This window comes from Boleophthalmus pectinirostris, unplaced genomic scaffold, assembly GCF_026225935.1.
Source record: "Boleophthalmus pectinirostris isolate CB_2022bp ecotype Guang Dong unplaced genomic scaffold, ASM2622593v1 HiC_scaffold_20, whole genome shotgun sequence".
Classification (NCBI taxonomy): Eukaryota; Metazoa; Chordata; class Actinopteri; order Gobiiformes; family Gobiidae; genus Boleophthalmus; species Boleophthalmus pectinirostris.
This window is the reverse complement of record NW_026571153.1, coordinates 13,525,033-13,543,762: the sequence shown is the minus strand read 5'-3', so window position 1 is coordinate 13,543,762 and position 18,730 is coordinate 13,525,033. Positions and strand designations below refer to the sequence as shown.

The 18,730-nt window shown below is 37.7% G+C and overlaps 1 protein-coding gene across 1 annotated transcript in view; it reads left to right on the top strand.

Annotated features, from left to right (window-relative positions):
* Positions 1–18,730, top strand: part of LOC110159331 (adhesion G protein-coupled receptor L3-like) — a 400,279-nt gene that overhangs the window by 268,475 nt on the left and 113,074 nt on the right. The window contains exons 8-9 of the mRNA XM_055156115.1: positions 11,569–11,925; positions 16,845–16,948. Of these exons, the coding sequence (XP_055012090.1) occupies positions 11,569–11,925; positions 16,845–16,948 (461 nt within the window). The remainder of the gene's footprint in view (positions 1–11,568; positions 11,926–16,844; positions 16,949–18,730) is intronic.

Here is an 18,730-nt window from a genome sequence, read left to right as displayed (position 1 = left end):
GATCAGCAAAACAAAGCACTATCAATCTGGTTTATGATAATAGAGTGCTGTGGAAAAGGGGATTTATGTGTTGTGAATGGACAAAGGGATAGGTGTATTAAAATGCAGTGAATATCTGATGAATGCACCGGTGTGGTCTTGCAACATTTGGTGAAGACACAGGGTCCACTGAGAGTCTAAAAGAGAGTCTAAAATGTAAATAAATGTAAAATAATTAAATTGACTGAAAGTCAAAGTGCTTTTTGGAAACTCACTCCACACCTGGTCGTGGTAAGTTGCTTCTGTAGACTCCTCTGACTACCCTACTGTAGCATTTGGTAAAACCCATTGGTCTCCCGTCCTGTCTTTTGAGACCTGCGAGACTGCACATTCTCAAGGTAAATTAAGTAAAATTGTAATTTTAAAACTGAATACTAGTGTTGTAGTAACCGGCCTCAAGACCATTTTTTTATAGTCGACCCTCAGAGGTCTTGGTCTTATCCTTGGGACTCTGTGGTGTCGCACTGAACTTGGTCTCAATGGTATTGGATATATGTCACCAATAGTGAAAAATATACTGGATTGGATATCAACTTTAAATATCGGCTCAGCCTTTATCCTGGTTGGACATATGAACTGATATAATAAAAGCTGGTCTGTAGTTACTTGAGAGATAAATAGCACACATACATAGCAAATTCGACTTGGTGTTGTCTTATTTTATTTTTGTTTAAAGGCAATAAATGTCATTTTCATCTGCACTAATAGCGTTGATATCGGTATCGGCACGTACTTAAAGCCGTAGCGTTGGAATCGGTATCGGAGCTGACAAGCTGGATCAGCGTGTCCCTTAGCCACAAGTTGCCCTGAGCCCTGTCTGCAGTGTGTGCGGTGTCTTGGATGCGTGTCTTCCATGAATTTATTGGCATTACCTTTTAGCCATTCACAAATATACACAGAATTGGATAGCACTCCAGAGACCAGAGTCAACAGCCTGTTTACCTCCACACTGCAACAACGGAGAACACCTTTTTTCAGCACAGGCACTAGGCTCTGGACAAAATACATGATCAAAAAGTGTCACTCTTACACTTAAATTTAAAGATGCACTGTGTAACTTTTCTGGTGGAGGGCCCGTCCAATGCTTTTCTTAATTTATGGAGATGTTATTGCTTTGTCTGGAATGTTTTACAGTATGGCATTAAACTTTCTGTCTTCATGGAGACCAAACCAAACCAAGTTACAAGAATACCTATTTTTCTAGATTTTTTTGAGCTATAAAACCACCTGTAATTAAAGAAATGTAAGGCAGAGCTGTTTATGTCCAGGCAGAGCACTTAAAAACAAGCAAGTGACGAACCCCCAACCATAAACTTACACAGTACACCTTTAAAAATGACCATACACCTGCACTCATCAATACACATAATGTTAAATTGGCGTGTTTAAAATAATAAAGACTGCGTAAAGATTGACACCGTCACTTCATAATCTAATGAAACAAATATTGACCCAGTTGCCAATAACGCTGTGAGGATAGAGCTTTAAAATCAATTAGGGCATTATTTATTACAGCCCGGCGGCGCTCTTATGTCATTGACCGTGCATTGCCGTGGCAGCCCCCCATGCGTTCTTCGGTGCGCGTTTACAAGCACACGTCTGGCTCCACTCTCCCGCACGTTGCCGCTGTCATTTGAATTCAAACACAGCGGCGTATCTCGGTGCATATATATGAGCAAAGCGCACTCTCCCGGTGCTGACTGACCTCCAAAGATGCCCTCTCCAGTCGCAGCACGGAGCGCGGGGGGAATGAGAAATTAATTGCCAAACAATGCATAGCTCCCATCCATTACGGCCCTCATCATGTCAGATGATATCGAGGCATTACCGGATGTCTGGCTGCATAATTTACCCCCTCCTCTTCCTCTTCTTCCCTAACCCCTGTCTGAGGCTACAATCGCTGATGGGGCTGTGATAAGGAAGGTATGATGAGTATTTTTAGAGTTGATACATATTCCGGTCACAATAATTACTATAAATTTTTCGGTGAAAGCTGCGACAATACTCATATATTTTGTTGCTTGAGATTTATAGTCTGTATTTTCTTTGTCAAAGTGAGGAGATGTGGAGTAATTTTGTTGTAATACAATAAGATTTGGGCTTAATGCATAATGCTAGTAAAATCTAAACTATTATCAAATAAAAGCACGACTATAAAATGTAGTGTTAATTAAAAATAGACTTTGACTGATTATACTTTCTAATAAATATACCCAGTGCTTTGTCTTGCTGCTTGGGCTGATAAAATACATTTTCTGATAGCCTACCAATACTGACCCACAAATTTAGGTACATTAATAATAATTAATAATAATTCTTAGTTTAGTTCACAAATAAAAATTTCAGTTTCTTAAAAAATAATGACATTTTCATCTGTAATCATTTGTTGCGAGATTGTGCTTTTTAGTTTTTCTTTGCCTAAGTGATGTTAGTTTTTTCCTCAAATTTTTTATGCTGCACACAGTATAGAGACTGAGACAAGTGAGATAAAATATCAGTGTCAAACATCTGCAAAATTTTCAGCGTCATACCAATACCGATATCTGGACAACCTTTTCAATATGAGAGAGAGAACTCACAATTTTAGAGGATATCGAACTACCCATAAACTACCAGTGTGTCTATATGTGGTGTAAAACTTTGGAACAGCTTGGATACACATCTCAAGCAATGCCAAAATATCCATAAATTCAAGTTGTTATATAAACATATGGTCTGGTCACAGTATATAGAGAGTGCGTCTTGATATCAGAACAATACTTCCTTCTGTAGTGCTGCTTTATGCTTGTTGTTTCCTCACCACTGCTGGTATGTGCTGTCCCTTATCATTGTTGGTCTCCTTGTGTATTATTGCAATTATGTTAGCAAACTATAACGGTGACTCTTTGTCTGCACTTGTAAAGAGTTCATATAGTTTAATGTAAAATGTCTGAAAAAATGCGAAAGAAAACTCATTGTGTTAGATTAGAAGAGGGGGTGGGATTGAATACGTTTTCGCACTCTTTTTTGTTTTTTTTCTGCTATGATTTCATTAATGTTGTATGTTTCGTTGTAGAATAATTTCTTACTTCCCCAAAATAAATACATAAATAAAAATAAATGAATACTCACCAATATTGGACCTGTCGTATCACCCATTATTCCTAATTTATGAGACTGCCAACAAAAGAATCCCATTAAATGACACCAAGCTTTTACCATGGCTCTGTTTCATATCACTCATAGGGAAATGTAAGTAGTGTATATAGTGTTTTGTAGCGACTGATTGACATGAGCATTAGAGCGTTGATAGGAGTATGCAGGGGCTGAGTGAGTCATGCCATTATATGAGACGCTTATTGATCTGGTGAAGGACAGAATCGATAAACTAGTCATTGTGACTGGAGATTAACTATTGTTCTAATTTGAAAGACATTGCATTGTGCAGAAGGCTGAGGTTTTGAAGTATTCTTACAAACCTTTTTATGCTGCTGATAGCCTGGACCTGAGGGGAGTGTTTCTTTGTATTCTTTATATTAAAATGAAAAACAAATTCCAATTCTATCCCAGTCTCATAATACAGTTTGGTAATATTGGGTATAAAAAGAGAAATTGGTGCTCTCTGGATGTAGAATTCAGAATTACCATATTCATTAGGCATTGTTACTTTACACAGACCATCTTTAATCTAATCAGTGTAGATTTGTAAATAAACAAAACAAGTGAAAGAATTTCTTGGATTATTTGACCTCTAAATATCGATATGGAAGGACATCTAAGCAAGTATAAAAACCTGTGCAAAATTGTGCTGGCTTTAGATGAGTGGATCAGACATCTCCAAGCGTGCAGCTTCCCAGTCTGCAGTGGTCTTCATCCATTGAAAGTGGTCCAAGGAAGGGAGCAGGGAACTGGCAATGGCTGATACAAGTGGGGAGTGAAGACTGCCCCAAATCCCTTAATATTGAGAAAAGGCTTGAGAATGTCCAAATTGGGCTGAGTGAAAATGCATATAAGGGTTTTGTTGGATAATTTCAATTATTTTGTTGATGACAGTGGATCATTTGGTAGAGCATTTTCCACTGACACTTAATCCTCCTACACCCAATGTTTGCTTATGATGTATCTGTGTGTGTAAATATGTGATAGAAAGTGCTCTGAATGCTCTTTGGAAGTGAAGTGCTATATAAATGTGGCTATTTACTGTTTTTATTGACTGAATATTTGTAGGTTATCATGTTATCCCTGATTTATGCTCTTAAAAATGTGGTATGAAAAATGAAGATGCAATCGGGTACAGTGAAGTCATGGAGGGGTGTCTGCAGCGTTTCATATTTAGCCCCAAAATCCCTGCACACATCTTTTGATCTTGACTCTGCAAGATTCCCCTCCTCTCGGTGCGGAAATAGCAAGTCCTATAAGCCGGATCCATTTCATAACAGCAGTATTTTTAAATTTAATTTTATATTTTTGTCCCGGAGCGAAGTTGAGTAAGGCTTATCTAATTGCGGAGGCCCTGGGATGCAGACAGAGAGGCTAATTAGTGAGAAATGGAGGCTTTGAAATGAGACACAAAGCGCTGTGTGGTCGGAGGACGATGGTAGTGGAAATATGTTTAGTGAGAAGGATTTTTGTGCATCAGAAGCTCAGTGTAATGGGAGAAACCGTATGCTTTCTGTCAATGAAACAAAGCTGTATGGTGACGCTGATGTTATGTCCTTGGACAAGTCGCTTCAAGGTCCTATATTATACAAAATGGACTCTTGTGAGCTTTTAGCCATGTTATAATAACATCATAACAGCTACCTTTTGCTGTTTATTCATTAGAGATTGGACATTCCAGAGCTGAGATTACCTACATTATTTTACAGAAATGTGACATGACATCACAAGGTGGAACAGAGTGTTTTCAGTTTGAGAAAAGAACTATGTGAATGAAACAAAACACAATGTAGCATAGAGAACTGCCTTTTATCCTATCCTTCAAACTCTAAGGCCTTGACTATAACAGGTATTGCAATAAAGCCTTTTCAAAATTGTAATTCTTCTTCTATTATACAGGGTGTCCCAAAAAATTTCATTTCGCAGGCCAATAATTTTAGCAATTCTTGTTGAAATAACCTCAAAATTTCACAGAGTGTATAGAAACAGATCAAAATGTTATATTTAATTAATATTTTAGTTCTGTTTTTGGGTTGAGCCATGCCGTTCACTCCAACAGAGAAGTCATTTTGTGTCTTGGAATGTGCTCGCACACACTCACCCAAGACTGTGCAGCGTGCCTTCAATGCAAAATTTGTAAAAACTTCACCAACTAGCAAACAAATTTGGACTTGGTACCAAAAATTTTAAGAGGAAGGCTGCTTATGCAGGGCTAAAGGATCTGGCACACCAAACCATTATTCGAGGAATCTGCAGTTCCAAACTTGTTCTGCTTACTGTTCTTAAGAGTTTTTCACAAACTTGCTTGACCTTCTCTTCTGATGTTGATGATGGGCTACCAGATCCTTTGGCCCAAGTTTTTCCAAATTATGCACTGAAGGCACGCTGCACAGTCTTGGGTGACTGAGTACAAGCATATTCCAAGATGCAAAATGACTTCTCGTTTGGAGTGAACGGCATGGCTCAACCTGAAAACAGGACAAAAATAAAACATTAAATATAAACTCATGATCTGTTTCTATACATCCTGTGAAAATTTGAGGTTATTTCAACAAGAATTTCCAAATTTACTGGTCTACAAAATTATTAAATTTTTGAGACACCCTATATTTTATTCCTTAAACCAATTTGCAAAGCTGGGAAACCATTGTTGAGCATACAAAGATGCAATGAGTGGAGCCATAAACCTTGAATATAACAACACGTTGAATGTGTCCTTTTATATCAAATACTTCATACTGCTACACTGTATTTTAACATATTAAATTGGTGGTTACAGCAATTTTCCTTTGACCATATTTTGTTTCAACAAAGAAAGATGTAGCAAAGTGCAGATTTGAAAGATTTCGAGGTTAAATCGGTTTTGTTCTTTGTCCCGGTACAGATACAAACGCTTTGGACATTCAAATGAGGAGGTCAGTGGAGAGTCCTTGTGTGCATACCCAAATGTTGCACAATGCTTGCTCTTGAACTTGTTTACTCCCCTCGCCGTGTGGATGGATCGGAAGAGCTGGCAAAGCAAAACAAAATGTCCTTGTGTTGTCTCCAAGGCGAGAGTGGCCGGCTGGTATCTGCTACTTTTCTGCTCATCCCATAAAAAAATATACAACTTTAAGCCCAAGGACAGTCTTTCCTTTCTAGTCCCATCGGCCAGCTGTACGTCTTTGTAGGTGTTCATGTCGTACATTGTTAATATAATAGTTTTACATCAGTGAAATAGCAGATTATGGAGAAAAATAAAAGTTGAGAAGAAAAGTACAAAAATACAAGAGGTTGCGCTGTCCTAAAACTCTGCTACTTCCCACTGAACACTACAAATCCTAACAAAACCAAACCAAAAGATTCATGTAACAAAATGAATTGTGTTTATTTGTATTAATCTAATCATAACTATTCTGCAATTTGAATATTTGTTAACATTATTGTTGGAATTTCTAGATGTCTTTGCTGCACATATTCAACCATGAAGTAAAATTATAAACTTAAAAATCACTTACTTTCTTGAAGATACCAATTTAGGAATGAGAGATGGCACTTATTTCCTTAAAACAATACCTTATTACACAAGAGATCTGCTTGCGTTATGTAACTGTTGTTTATCTCTCACATCACGACTGAACAGCTTTGTATGAATAAAAGTTTAAACAATGAGATACTCTAGGACAATATCCGCTTATTACATCCAGTTTCATATTCATATTGGTGAATCCATACTTAAGGACAGAAACATACCATCAAATGATTATACGGTAGATTCTGAAGGATCATCAGAAATCAGGACTAGGATTCCAGATGTGGCTTTTGTATTAACCCCACAGCGCGTCCCTGATTGTCTAAACCCATCTGGACATCTAGTATATACTGTAAAGCAGATTACCAGATGTAAACTTCAATTGTCTGCAAACGTTAAGCCAATCACACAGTGCTCTGATTCAAATCATAAAACCAAGTCAGAAGACCTTGACCTAGCTTTGATTGGTGCCATGGATACACTTTCATTTAAACATGTGGATAATCTATTTGCGTTATTCAAAATTGTATGCAACTGTCACATGTCATAGATCGATTCTTATTCAGTTAGTGCTTAAAAAGTTTATCGTGTTTAGTTTGTTGCTATGTTGATGTTGCCATTGCAGATTTTTTTAATATAAACCATATACAACAAATCAAAGGTAATGAATTATGAATCTTAGGAAGTTCCAATACCGATGTCAATACTTTGGCTTTAACTATCTGCCAGTACCCAATATCAACTGATACCAGGACAGAGAATGAAAATATTATAAATTTTCTTTAAACATAAATGGTGTATGGTTAAATATCACCAAAATGTAGCAATTTAAACTACAAAACAGCTTTGAAAAAACACAAGTTTAATGATACAGTGTGTTTTGGTAGCCAGGTTGGCGCCACCTAGTGTCTCCACTCAATTTAATTTCTCTCCAGTGACTAGGTCAGGGATCGGAATACACTGGACGGTTCGCAAAAACCCAGAAAGTGCGAGTTTGAGCGCCAGCCAATCAGCGAAGAGCCATATATTCTGTGTTGGCAATGATTCCCAAGATCGAGGATTTAAAGCTGGAACAAAGAGAATGTTTGGTGAATTTTATCAAGGGGGAAGACGTTATTGCCCTTCTTCCTACAGGATATAGGAAAAGCTTAATATACAAGTTGGCCCCGTTAGCGGCGCATTACATACGTCATGACCAAATAGCAGCGATTCAAAATGAAAAAAAGTACCTGTTTACCGTCGAGAGAACGAATTCTAATGCTGTGAGGTCAGACTGTTTCTACGAAGTGCAACCAGCAGATGAATCAGGCTAGTGTTCTGCGCCAACATTGACCAATAAAGTGTCTTATTACAGATTACAATTTCTAAATGAAAATGACATATAAACTGAACCAATATCTTGGAACCGATCCATCAACAATTTTCAATATCAGCAGGAATATCCGATACCTGTAGCATGTCTGTGCATCCCTAATTTTGATCACCAACCTGATATAGTTGGGGACAAAATTATAACAAAATGAAGCCATTTCATTCCAATTATTCTCTAAAGTTGGCAATCTAAGCTCTGAAGTGAAGAGGAAATATTATAAAATAGATTAGAAAATAGCGTAACATGGCCCTTTGCCTGTCAGTCATATGGGGCTTGTAGTAAAATCATCGGTTAAGGTCTCTCTAACCAGCTTTGTTTTGGAGCTATTGGACTACTTACTTAATCCGCTAAACAAATCCCTTCGTAATCTCTTAATTAAACCCGAAACTGTGTGATTTAGCTTGGTAAGTTATGACCAATGAGCTAGTTGTACTGCTGATGAGTGCTACCACGGGATAAGCCAAAAACACCTGTGGATCCTAAAACACACAATAAATTCTTTTCTTTGCTCGAGAAAACAAACGCTCAATCAACCTTCGACTCTCGCTGTGATGGCAACCCATTTAATCAACCTTAGCTGTTCCTGGCTGCTGTTAGCTCTTAAATGCATCAACCACTGATAGTAATTTGGATTGTTTTACTCAAATCTCAATGGGAATGGGGTGACTTATGGTTTTGCATTTAGCATAGAGGGAGATCGGGCTAAACAAAAATTAGCAAAGTGGTCTCTCGCAGGTTATGGCTGTTATCTGAGCGCTCTTGATGCGTGACATCCATTATAGCTGCCAACCTAAAATCGACCCTCATTAAATTTAGTTTTACTCTCCTGTCATTTAGAGGCAGGGGCCATTCGTCACTTCTGTCACTCTGATTGTATCTTTACAATAAGCAGACAATGACGATCAAATTGCCTTCCCGTGGCATTGTGGGTAGGGGTCATAATACTACTTTTCTATGATTATGGAAATGGTGAGGCAATACATTATAGAGATACTGCTGCTGGTATACCCGGGGCAAATATAAACCTTAAACCTCACTATAGTAAAACTGTTCATAGTAGAAATTATGGCGTAATTTGAATTAAAGGGCCCATCTTATGCAAAATCAACTTTTCAGAGCTTTCTACCTTCTAAGAGTGATGTGTGGGCCTTGTATATGTAGCCAAAGTGTTTTTTTAAATTGCAGCGTATTTCTGCCACCCTCCCATATGACGCCTGTCTCCCCCTCCCTCCCTGAGACGGGTGGAGGAAGGGCGGCTCACTCAAAGTCTACGTCATGTTTGGAGGGCGGAGCCTGTGCTTTCTCAGGACGGGTGGGCGGATGAGCAATAGTCGGCCTTTCATAGTACCTGGTCTGTGACTGTCTCCAAGAAATCAGAAAGATTTCATAACTAGTGTGTAATGGATGTTCCAAAACCCAAATTGTGCTCGTATATGTGCATAAGATACAATGTGAGTTCAATTTGCATGAGATGGGCCCTTTAAAGGCGCTTAAAACTGTTATTTCTTCTTGTAGTCTGCACTGAAATGGAGCAAAGGATCATTGTTTGTGGGTGTCTGTCAATATATTGTGATGATCCACCATATTATTGTGAGAACTTGGCGATATAATATCACGATATTTCAGCTATTGTTACATCCCTAATTGCTTAGTTATAACAAACTCTTACCAGTCTTACCAGCTCGTCAAAACAATGCCATTTACTGCTTTTCCTCATGTGGCCCCACAGAAAAAAATCATTGCCCACTCTTGATCAAGACTAAACTGGGTCCAAACTAACCCCAAACAAGAAAAAGTACAAATCGATCCATACTTAAAATGGACTGTACTTTCTAATACTACATCCGCTGCTCACTCATACAAAGTGAGCGAATGTGTTCTGCTGCCCGTGTCTCAGAGGGGAGCATCAGCTGACACCTCCTACAGCGCCCCCCACAGGGACGGCTCACACATAAGGAATTGATGGTTGACATAGAAAGAACATGTGCCCCCAACACAGTTATTGAGCATAAGTGAGACTGGCCCATGTCAACAGTTACTTTTAGAAAGCTCAGCGGGGGACTCTGTGTGTGTTTGCTATTGTGCCAGTGGGGCTCCACAACTACTACACTGTGAATATGATGCAAAGTCACACCTGCCACATCCAGTCATCTACAGACTGAAAGATCCATCCTCAATATATAGTTTTTGTTAGATCTTAAAATATGTTTTTAATTGTTGTGTTATATACTGTTATGTACGTCTCATCTGCTTTGACAAAAATAATTGATTGACATATGCACTACCAGTCAAAAGTTTAGACTTAGGGATGTAACGAAATCCAAATCTCACTGTACGATATTGTCACGATATACACCTCACTTTACAGTAATTATTGCAATATTTTGTGGAGGCTAACAAAATTGTGAATATGCAACTTTCCTCTTAAAATGCCTTGACAAGACTTAATCCAAAGAACTAAGACTTGAAAGTGCTTAGAACTTTCATGTCTTCATGTAGTTTGCACCAAAACGGAGCAAAGGATCATGGTCAATGTAGTTCCCTCTGTTTTTTTAAGCTATTGCTGCACCATAACAATGAATTTAAGCAAAGAAACTTGTGATTCGATATATTGTGATGGTCCACGATATTATTTAGAGACTTTTGACGATACGATATCCCGATATTTTGGTTATTGTTACACCCCTAGTTTAGACACACTTTTCTTTTTTGTTTCTGTGTTTGTTGTTTACGTTGAAGATTCTCACTGAAGGCATCAAAACTATGAATGGACACATATGGAATGTAGCATAAAAAAAAACAAAAACAAAAAAAACTTAAACTTAAAAAACTCAACATTCTTAGATGATAAAAAATAGCCACTCTTTGCTTTGAACCCTGGTTTTGCACTTTGGACATTTCTTGACCCTTACAAGACAGACCAGTGAAAAGAAAATTATTTCATGAAACTTCATCAAGAAGCTCATTGAGAGAAGGCCAAGGGTTTGCAACTCTTTTAACAAAGCAAAGAGTGGCTACTTCGAGGATTTGAACATAAAATATAAAAAAAGTATATAAAATGTTGAAAGTAGTAAATATAATGTGTATCCAAACATTTGACTGGTAGTATAATTAATTACCCTATTGCTGTCCCTGATGTGGAATTGTTTTGGGTCAAAAAAAATGGTGATAGAAAATATTTCTAAATGACTGAAACCTTTTTTGTCAAGTGAAGACTTAGTCACAGTAGGACTCGTTTTAGACACTGCTGCTTCTTTGCTCCATTGAAATTTTGTTTCATTTTGTACAGTAAAATCTCATCTAATATAATCTACTTGTAGTAGTGTGCTGTCAACTTGCCCTTTTTATTCATAGTGAAAGAATTCAGTATTGCATTTTGAAGTATTCTGAATGAATTCTTTTTTGAACATTTCCAGTTCAAAATGATCTTAAAAATCTGCTTTTGTGAATGACAGTGTCAGATTCATAAGTTGACACTGACATAAACTCTGTCCTGTCTCATTTGCAGAGACCTCCTCCTCTATTATGGTTTACATGGACACCACCACCACCACCAGCCGCACCACCGTCCGCCCCAACACCGTTACCATGACTACAACCACGACCAGAACAAGCACCGCCAAGACCCCCACCACCACCACCACCCCGGTACCCTATTGGGCCCGAACCACATCTACCCCAGTGGCTCCAGTGCAGACGGTGGTGGAGGGTCTGGATACGGAGGAAGATGAGAGGCTCCCGGCTTCGTCCAACCTGCCCAACATGAGAGCGGAGTCCTGCAGCCCCATGGTCATGATGGACGTCTCCTGGCCCAAGACCAAACAGGGGCTGGTGGCAAAGATGCCCTGCCCTCCTGGGACTATAGGTACTGTGCTTTAAAAATTCACTGTTGATTTTGAAACTAAAGAAAGACTTCATACTCAATACAGATTTTGATACCAGGGTAATAAGACAAAATATACATAACTTAGACTGTATATTTATGAGATCTTTAAACTACAAATGGATCAAGGCCTTTCAAAAACTATTCATTAAAAGTTTATTTCTGTCATTTCTTCAGTATAGAGACATTTTCAAACAGGTATCTACTTTCAGTTCTTTTTTAAACCTTATTGTTCACCATAATAATAAAGAATAATTATTAAATACAATTAATACATTTAATTATGAGGCCAATTTGTTGGACCACTTACAACAATTGCCTTTTTGTAAGACACATACGTAAAAAATAATAGTTGTAAATTCTTGTAATAGTAGTATTTGTATTAGTGGAAGTCGTAGTAGTAGTTTTTTACACACTATATTATTTTTTTTATTTTTTTCCAGTATTTATAATGCAGTTATAATGAAAATAGTAAATTATTGAACTTTAATGAGATTGAATTATCTTGACATTTATTTCAAAGTGCAGTAGTATATTGAATTACCAGTGCTTGAGTGAATACATGTTGTCTCAAATTTCTCTCTCATTTTCATCTGAGCAGTTCCACTTTAAATCCTTGTACCTTTTCTTGATGTTTTTATTTCCTGCAGCATAGCTTTCTTTGCTTCTCTCCCGACTCCCTGATGCTGTTAAAGCTAAAGATAGCCCTGCATTACATCCACATGGCACGTGGTAACTAGCACGACACACAGCCTTATTTATGCCTCGTCTCGGAGGATTCAATTGGTGTAATTAATTAGCGGGTAAAGACATTTGTATTAGTATCACTGCGGTGGCGCCTTTACTTTGTATATAAGTGCTGAACCTCTTATAGAATCCCTTTGAATTGTGAAAGTAATAAAGTACACATAGTTTATTATATTTAATCAACATGTAGACAAATGTAATATTCAACAGTGCTGGTGGAAGGTTTGTCTGATGTCTCCATGGAGATCTTATTGCTTTACCTGGAATCGCAGTATGACACTTAACACATACGCAGTATCGTATACATTATCTCCATGGACACAAGCAGGTAATGCTACGAGGCCGATTTACATGTCAAATCTATGGAGAGGTGATCCCACTCACAACAAGAATGCATGTTTTTCACTGCAATAAAAACGACTGTATTTAAATTAGTGCAAAATAGGTCAGTTTAATGCCATACTGTGGAATATTTGAGACAAAGCAATATGATTTCCACGCAGAAAAGTAACAGTGCACCTTTAAATGACCCAGGCAAAATATCTTAATCTTTATACAGAAGACATGTAGGGTGTATCTGCATTAAGGCAATGACAACAACAAGCATCCCTTAACCTTGTTTTGTAGGGAAGTAACGATATCCAAATCTCTCGGTACAATATTATCACAGTGCGATATTTATTGCGATAGTTTGGAGAGGCTAATTGAATTGTAGATAGGACACTTTTTTGCTTTTAAAAACACCTTGAAAAGATCTTGGTGTGAATTATTACTGTCATAATCCCAAGAATTCAAGTAAAAAACATATCTCTCCAAGTTGTCTGCACTGAAATGAATCATGGGATATGTAGTTCTCGATGTTTATAAGCTGTTGCTACTGTAAAACAATGTATTTAAGAAGAGGAACCTGTGATTCAATATACTGTGACATCCCACAAAATTGTGAGACTTTTTCTATTGTTTTATTTTGCATGTAGTAACAAAAAGTAACAGAAAAGTATGCAAAGGATAATACTGATGAATTAATTTACTCACATTTTACATTCAGAGAAGCATATTCTATTGTTATTCTGTCTTTTAACTGTAGCCGTAATAAATGTCGAGGAATATGGCAGTTTTGTTTTATCTTAAGCAATTAGATTAAAATTCTTATTACTTCAAAGCATTTTAAATATATATTTTAGATTCCCAAAGATGATACAACACTTGTTAGTCTTTCTTATTGATGCATACATTTCGTAGCAGCAGCTTGGCCTTCAAATGAGAATTTAGCATAAATTAAAAGTGTAGTGGAGTTTCTCTTTGAGGAATTTAATGTATTCACAACTGAAAGAAAAACTTTGAGTATATTATGCACAATTAGTATCAACAATTTATAACTCCAAACAATGTAAAGTTAGTTCTACATTGGCTTTAGCAATCAGATTAAAATCTTTCTACTTCAATACTTTTTAAACACATTTGGAGAGAGATGATGCAACATGTTTAAATATATTCTGAATTTTATGATAATTTAATTTTATGTTTAACCCACATTTCATGCTTTTTGTTATCTATGAATACGGTTAGTAACATCATTATGGCATTCAAAGGACAAATTAAAAGTGTAGTTTAGGAACTTAGCAGATTCTCTTTCATGATTTTTGCATCAGTGGAGTCACCCTCATCCAGATCCCGCAGTGCAAACTCAAAGTCGTCTTCTCCTTTTCATTTAGGGTTCACACACACACACACGCACATATGCATACACACACACTTCATTAACGGGTTACACTAGCACAAACCCATAGAGACCTCAGTAACAGCCATCATATGTGCCAGATAAGAGCCAGGCAACCCCACCTCCTCCGCCCGCTCTTCAAAGACGCACAGCTCTTCAGACGACACTGACACGGACGCCATTTTTGCTCCATGCCACTTTGAAAATCCACCTCCATCCTCTCTCTCTCTCTCCTTCACCCAGCAATAAAGTCCCTTATCTTATAAACCCATCAAACGTAAGGCTGTCCGTGGTGTACTGCAGGAAGGAAATTATGTGTCAATCAAAATTTATATCTGCTAATGTTAGCTGTCTTGCCCGCTAACACTCAGCGTACCTTTAAGTACAAGGAAGGGCAATTTAAAGTCAGTTTGTTTGGCAGCTCTGAAAATATAGTTGCCAGTCCGTCAATGTAAGGTGAACTTGTTATTTAGTATAGGTTATACTACATTATAGTGCAGTAAATAGTCCCTTTTTAAACATATTCTTATTATAAGAGGGTTTTCTGAACTATTCCCAGCATGTACGATCTTACAACATACGAACCAATATTGAATTCAGTTTATATTTGTAGAGCTCATAATCACAATAGCTGTTGCCTCACAGGGCTAAACAATAGTGTTTATTTAACCAACAGAAAATCAAACTGTGAAACATCATTTGTCAATAACATGTATTCATTAATTTACCAGCTGAAACACAATATTATATGCAGAATGTCCTGAATGCTGTTAAGTTAGGAGCGTTGCCACAGCATTTAAAGGTCCTGTAAAGCTTTAAACCTTGTTAGAATGTTTTTCCAACCTTAAAGGAACAGTATGGATTTTTGGACATAGGACCTCATTTCCTCGTAAGCCAGAGTGTTGGAGATGTGTGTAAACACTTTTTAAAAATATTTCATCCAGTCCTTGTATTTGCAGAGGTCGTTGGTGCTAGGCTAGTGCATGTCAATGGCCATAGTTAGCCTGCCACTCCACAAAGCACCCGAAACAAATATATTATTACGCCAGACTGTTGATGTGAATGTCTTTGTTGATAGAATAATTTTAGAAATAAAACCAACCTTGCATTTGAAATATTTGTCTGAGCAGCAGCAGCAGCAGCGAGTTGTACTTCCTGATAGAAAGCTTGGCAGCAGTGAACTGATATCACCTAGCACCTATCTTAACGGCAAAGTAAAATTCCGCTGTTGCTGAGAAAATAGTCCCTCAACATGCGAAATTCATGTCACACAAGGTTAGTTTTATTCCAGACATTATTCTATCAACACAGACATTCACATCAACAGTCTGGCATAAGAATAGATTTGCTTCGGGTGTTTTGTGGAGTGGGTAAGACTGTTTTTAGTGGCAGGATAACTATGGCCATTGACATGCGCTAGCCTAGCACCAGCGACCTCTGCAAATACAAGGACTGAATGGAATAATTTAAGAAGTGTCTCCACACGTCTCCAACACTCTGTCTCACTAGGAAATGAGGTCCTATGTCCAAAATTCCAGGCTGTCCCTTTAAAACATACCGAGAGAAGTGTTTTATTACATTCACACATGTTTGAGTAATCATTTATTATTAGTCTGTCTACATCTCCAAGCTGAGAATGCTCTGCTCCACCTTGTGATGTCATGAAGAAGTAGTTTTCAAGTTAATAATGTAGATGCCTTTTGTTTAGTAAAGATTGGCAATTCCAGACCTGAAAGTTTAATAACACAGTCGGCACTTCCTGTATTACCATATGACATCACAAAGTGGAATGAAATGTTTTCAGTTTGAGAGAAGAACGCAGTCTAAATGTGCAGGATTTGTGTGTTAAACTTGCGTGAATGAAAGAAAACACAACTCCGTGTTTGTTTTGGACAAGGAAACAACCTTATAACATCAGATCAGAAAATGGCATAATATGAGTTCTTTAACAAACTTTTGAATAGTCAGCTGTCCTCAAAACGGCACCATATAACAACAGCTGAAACTTATGAATAGGGTGTACTTTTGAAAGAAAGTCAAAAGCAAAAAGTGTTGTTCTCAATCCCTGACTCGAATAGCGCTTAAATAACATCAGATTTTTTTTTGTATACCCTGATATCAAAGTATAAAGTCGTGCTCTGTGTGAAGATGTGACACTTTCTCAGCCAGCCTTATTTGACCTTTTGAGATGAATCCAGCTATGGTCGTCTTAATTGGCACCTATTTGGCTATTTTCTATTCCGCACATCTGCGAGTGTGCGTCTCTCTCTCCTCTCACTCTCTTGCACTGTCTGACTTTTAATGGCTCTATAGGCACTTTGTCTGACAAGGTCTTTAATGAAGATGTTTTATTTTTAAACAATAAAACCAGGCAAGCATCCATTAGTTCAGTTATTATTATGTGACGTAAGACTGCAATGCTTTTCTTTTCCAGGTGTGGCGTCTTATTTATGCCAAGGTCCAGAAGGATACTGGGACCCACAAGGACCGGACCTGAGCAACTGCACCTCCCCCTGGGTCAACCAAATCAACCAAAAGGTAACCATCGCAATACTGCATGTTTCACAGTTAGAGATGAGAACGCAAGTATTGGGAATATTTTTGATCTTTTAAGGAAGTGGGTTATGAAAAACTGGAGTTGAACTGTTTGTAATACCTCCTTAAATGAACTTTATGTTGCCTGCACTCTTATTTTTATTTGTTTTTTTTTATGTATGGCAGTTACCAGTGCCTTAAAGGTCCTGTATAGGCTCTATTCACGCTTACATCACAAACCAGGAAGACGTTTGGAAAGATGCGATTACAACTTCCCAGGCCCAGTTTTTTCTTCATCTTCATGTTATTGTAGTGTTCCGTTATGTTCAGCTAATCAGCAATTACAACCATACCTCAATTTTAAGAATTTCCCCACTGACACACAACTCCGAAAGCACTGCGTACATGCTTTTAGAAGAGACGAGGCGCCAAATTCAAGATGATTCCAAACGGCACATACATATGCAGTCTTCATTTTACTGCTGATCACATTTACTTCATTTTTTTTTATCACAGTCTGTTTTAATACTAATAATAGTCCATGTTAGGCGAGCCCAGTGTCGGTAACTACACTGGAAGTTGTTATCGCATGTTTCCAAACGTCTTCCTAGTTTGTGACGTAAGCGTGAATAGAGTAGAGCCTATTACACAATATAATTTATAATATTGTAAATCAAAAATTTGCAAGGAGTTGTGTTTTAGTTTTATTATTTTTTTCCACCCATTTCATGTTTGAACAATCCTGTTTTATTAGGTTGTCTGCATCTCCAAAGCTCAAAATACTTTCTTCCACTGTGATGTCATATAGTGGTAGTTTTCACGTTAACAGTAATCCTTTTAGTTTGGTAGAGATTCAGTAGAGATTGGCAATAGAGGTCTGCACGGGACAGAATTTTCAATCCCACTCGCACCCGCATTGTGCAGTTCTGCTTTCGCCTGCTCCCACAAAGAATTGTAATTTTCAGTTCCACTCCAGCCTGCATCTGCCATATTTTGTCCTGCCCGCAAGTCCAGCAGGATGGGGATGTTCACTTTCTTAAGCTCTATCAAACACAGAGAAGCGGAAAGGAATTGTCTAAAATGTGTGCAAGGTTACACCACGTCTGCATATTTTTATTCATGCCAAATAAAATATCCAGCATAAATTATGTAAGATAGGCATACATTAATCATTTGTATATTTTACTTTACACTATATTTAGTTTGAGGGACTGCAGTTTATCCTCTCAGCTGTCCCGCTCCGTCCCACGCTCGCAATGAGCTTTCAAAATGTGTCCCGCACCACACTGTTTTGCGTCGGGTCACGCGGGTGTAGGGCATTTCCAGAGCTGAAATCATCCAAATGATTCTAGTGAAAGTGTATGGAATTTAAAAACACAGTGGAGCACTTCCTGTCATTTATATTCCACATGACATCACAAGGTTGAGTGTTTTCTGTTTGAGAGAAGAACTGAGATTAAATATGCAAGGTTTGTGTGTTAAACATTTGTGAATGAAACAAAACACAACTCTGAGTATGTTTTTGATGAGGAAACGTCATTATAACATAAAGTAGATCAGAAAATAGCGTAACATGGACCTTTTAACCTGCAGATAGAGGAGATAGACGAGAGCTTTTTCTCATTCTCAGTATATAAACAGATCATACTCAGCACTAGCACTGACTCATGATTGTAATATAAAAGCTATGTTTAAATGGAAAATCTCATATTTTGGGGCATTGGTGAGTCAGATTTGTGAAACTGAAACTCAAAATCTTACATGCAGTTCCATTAATCAATAAAA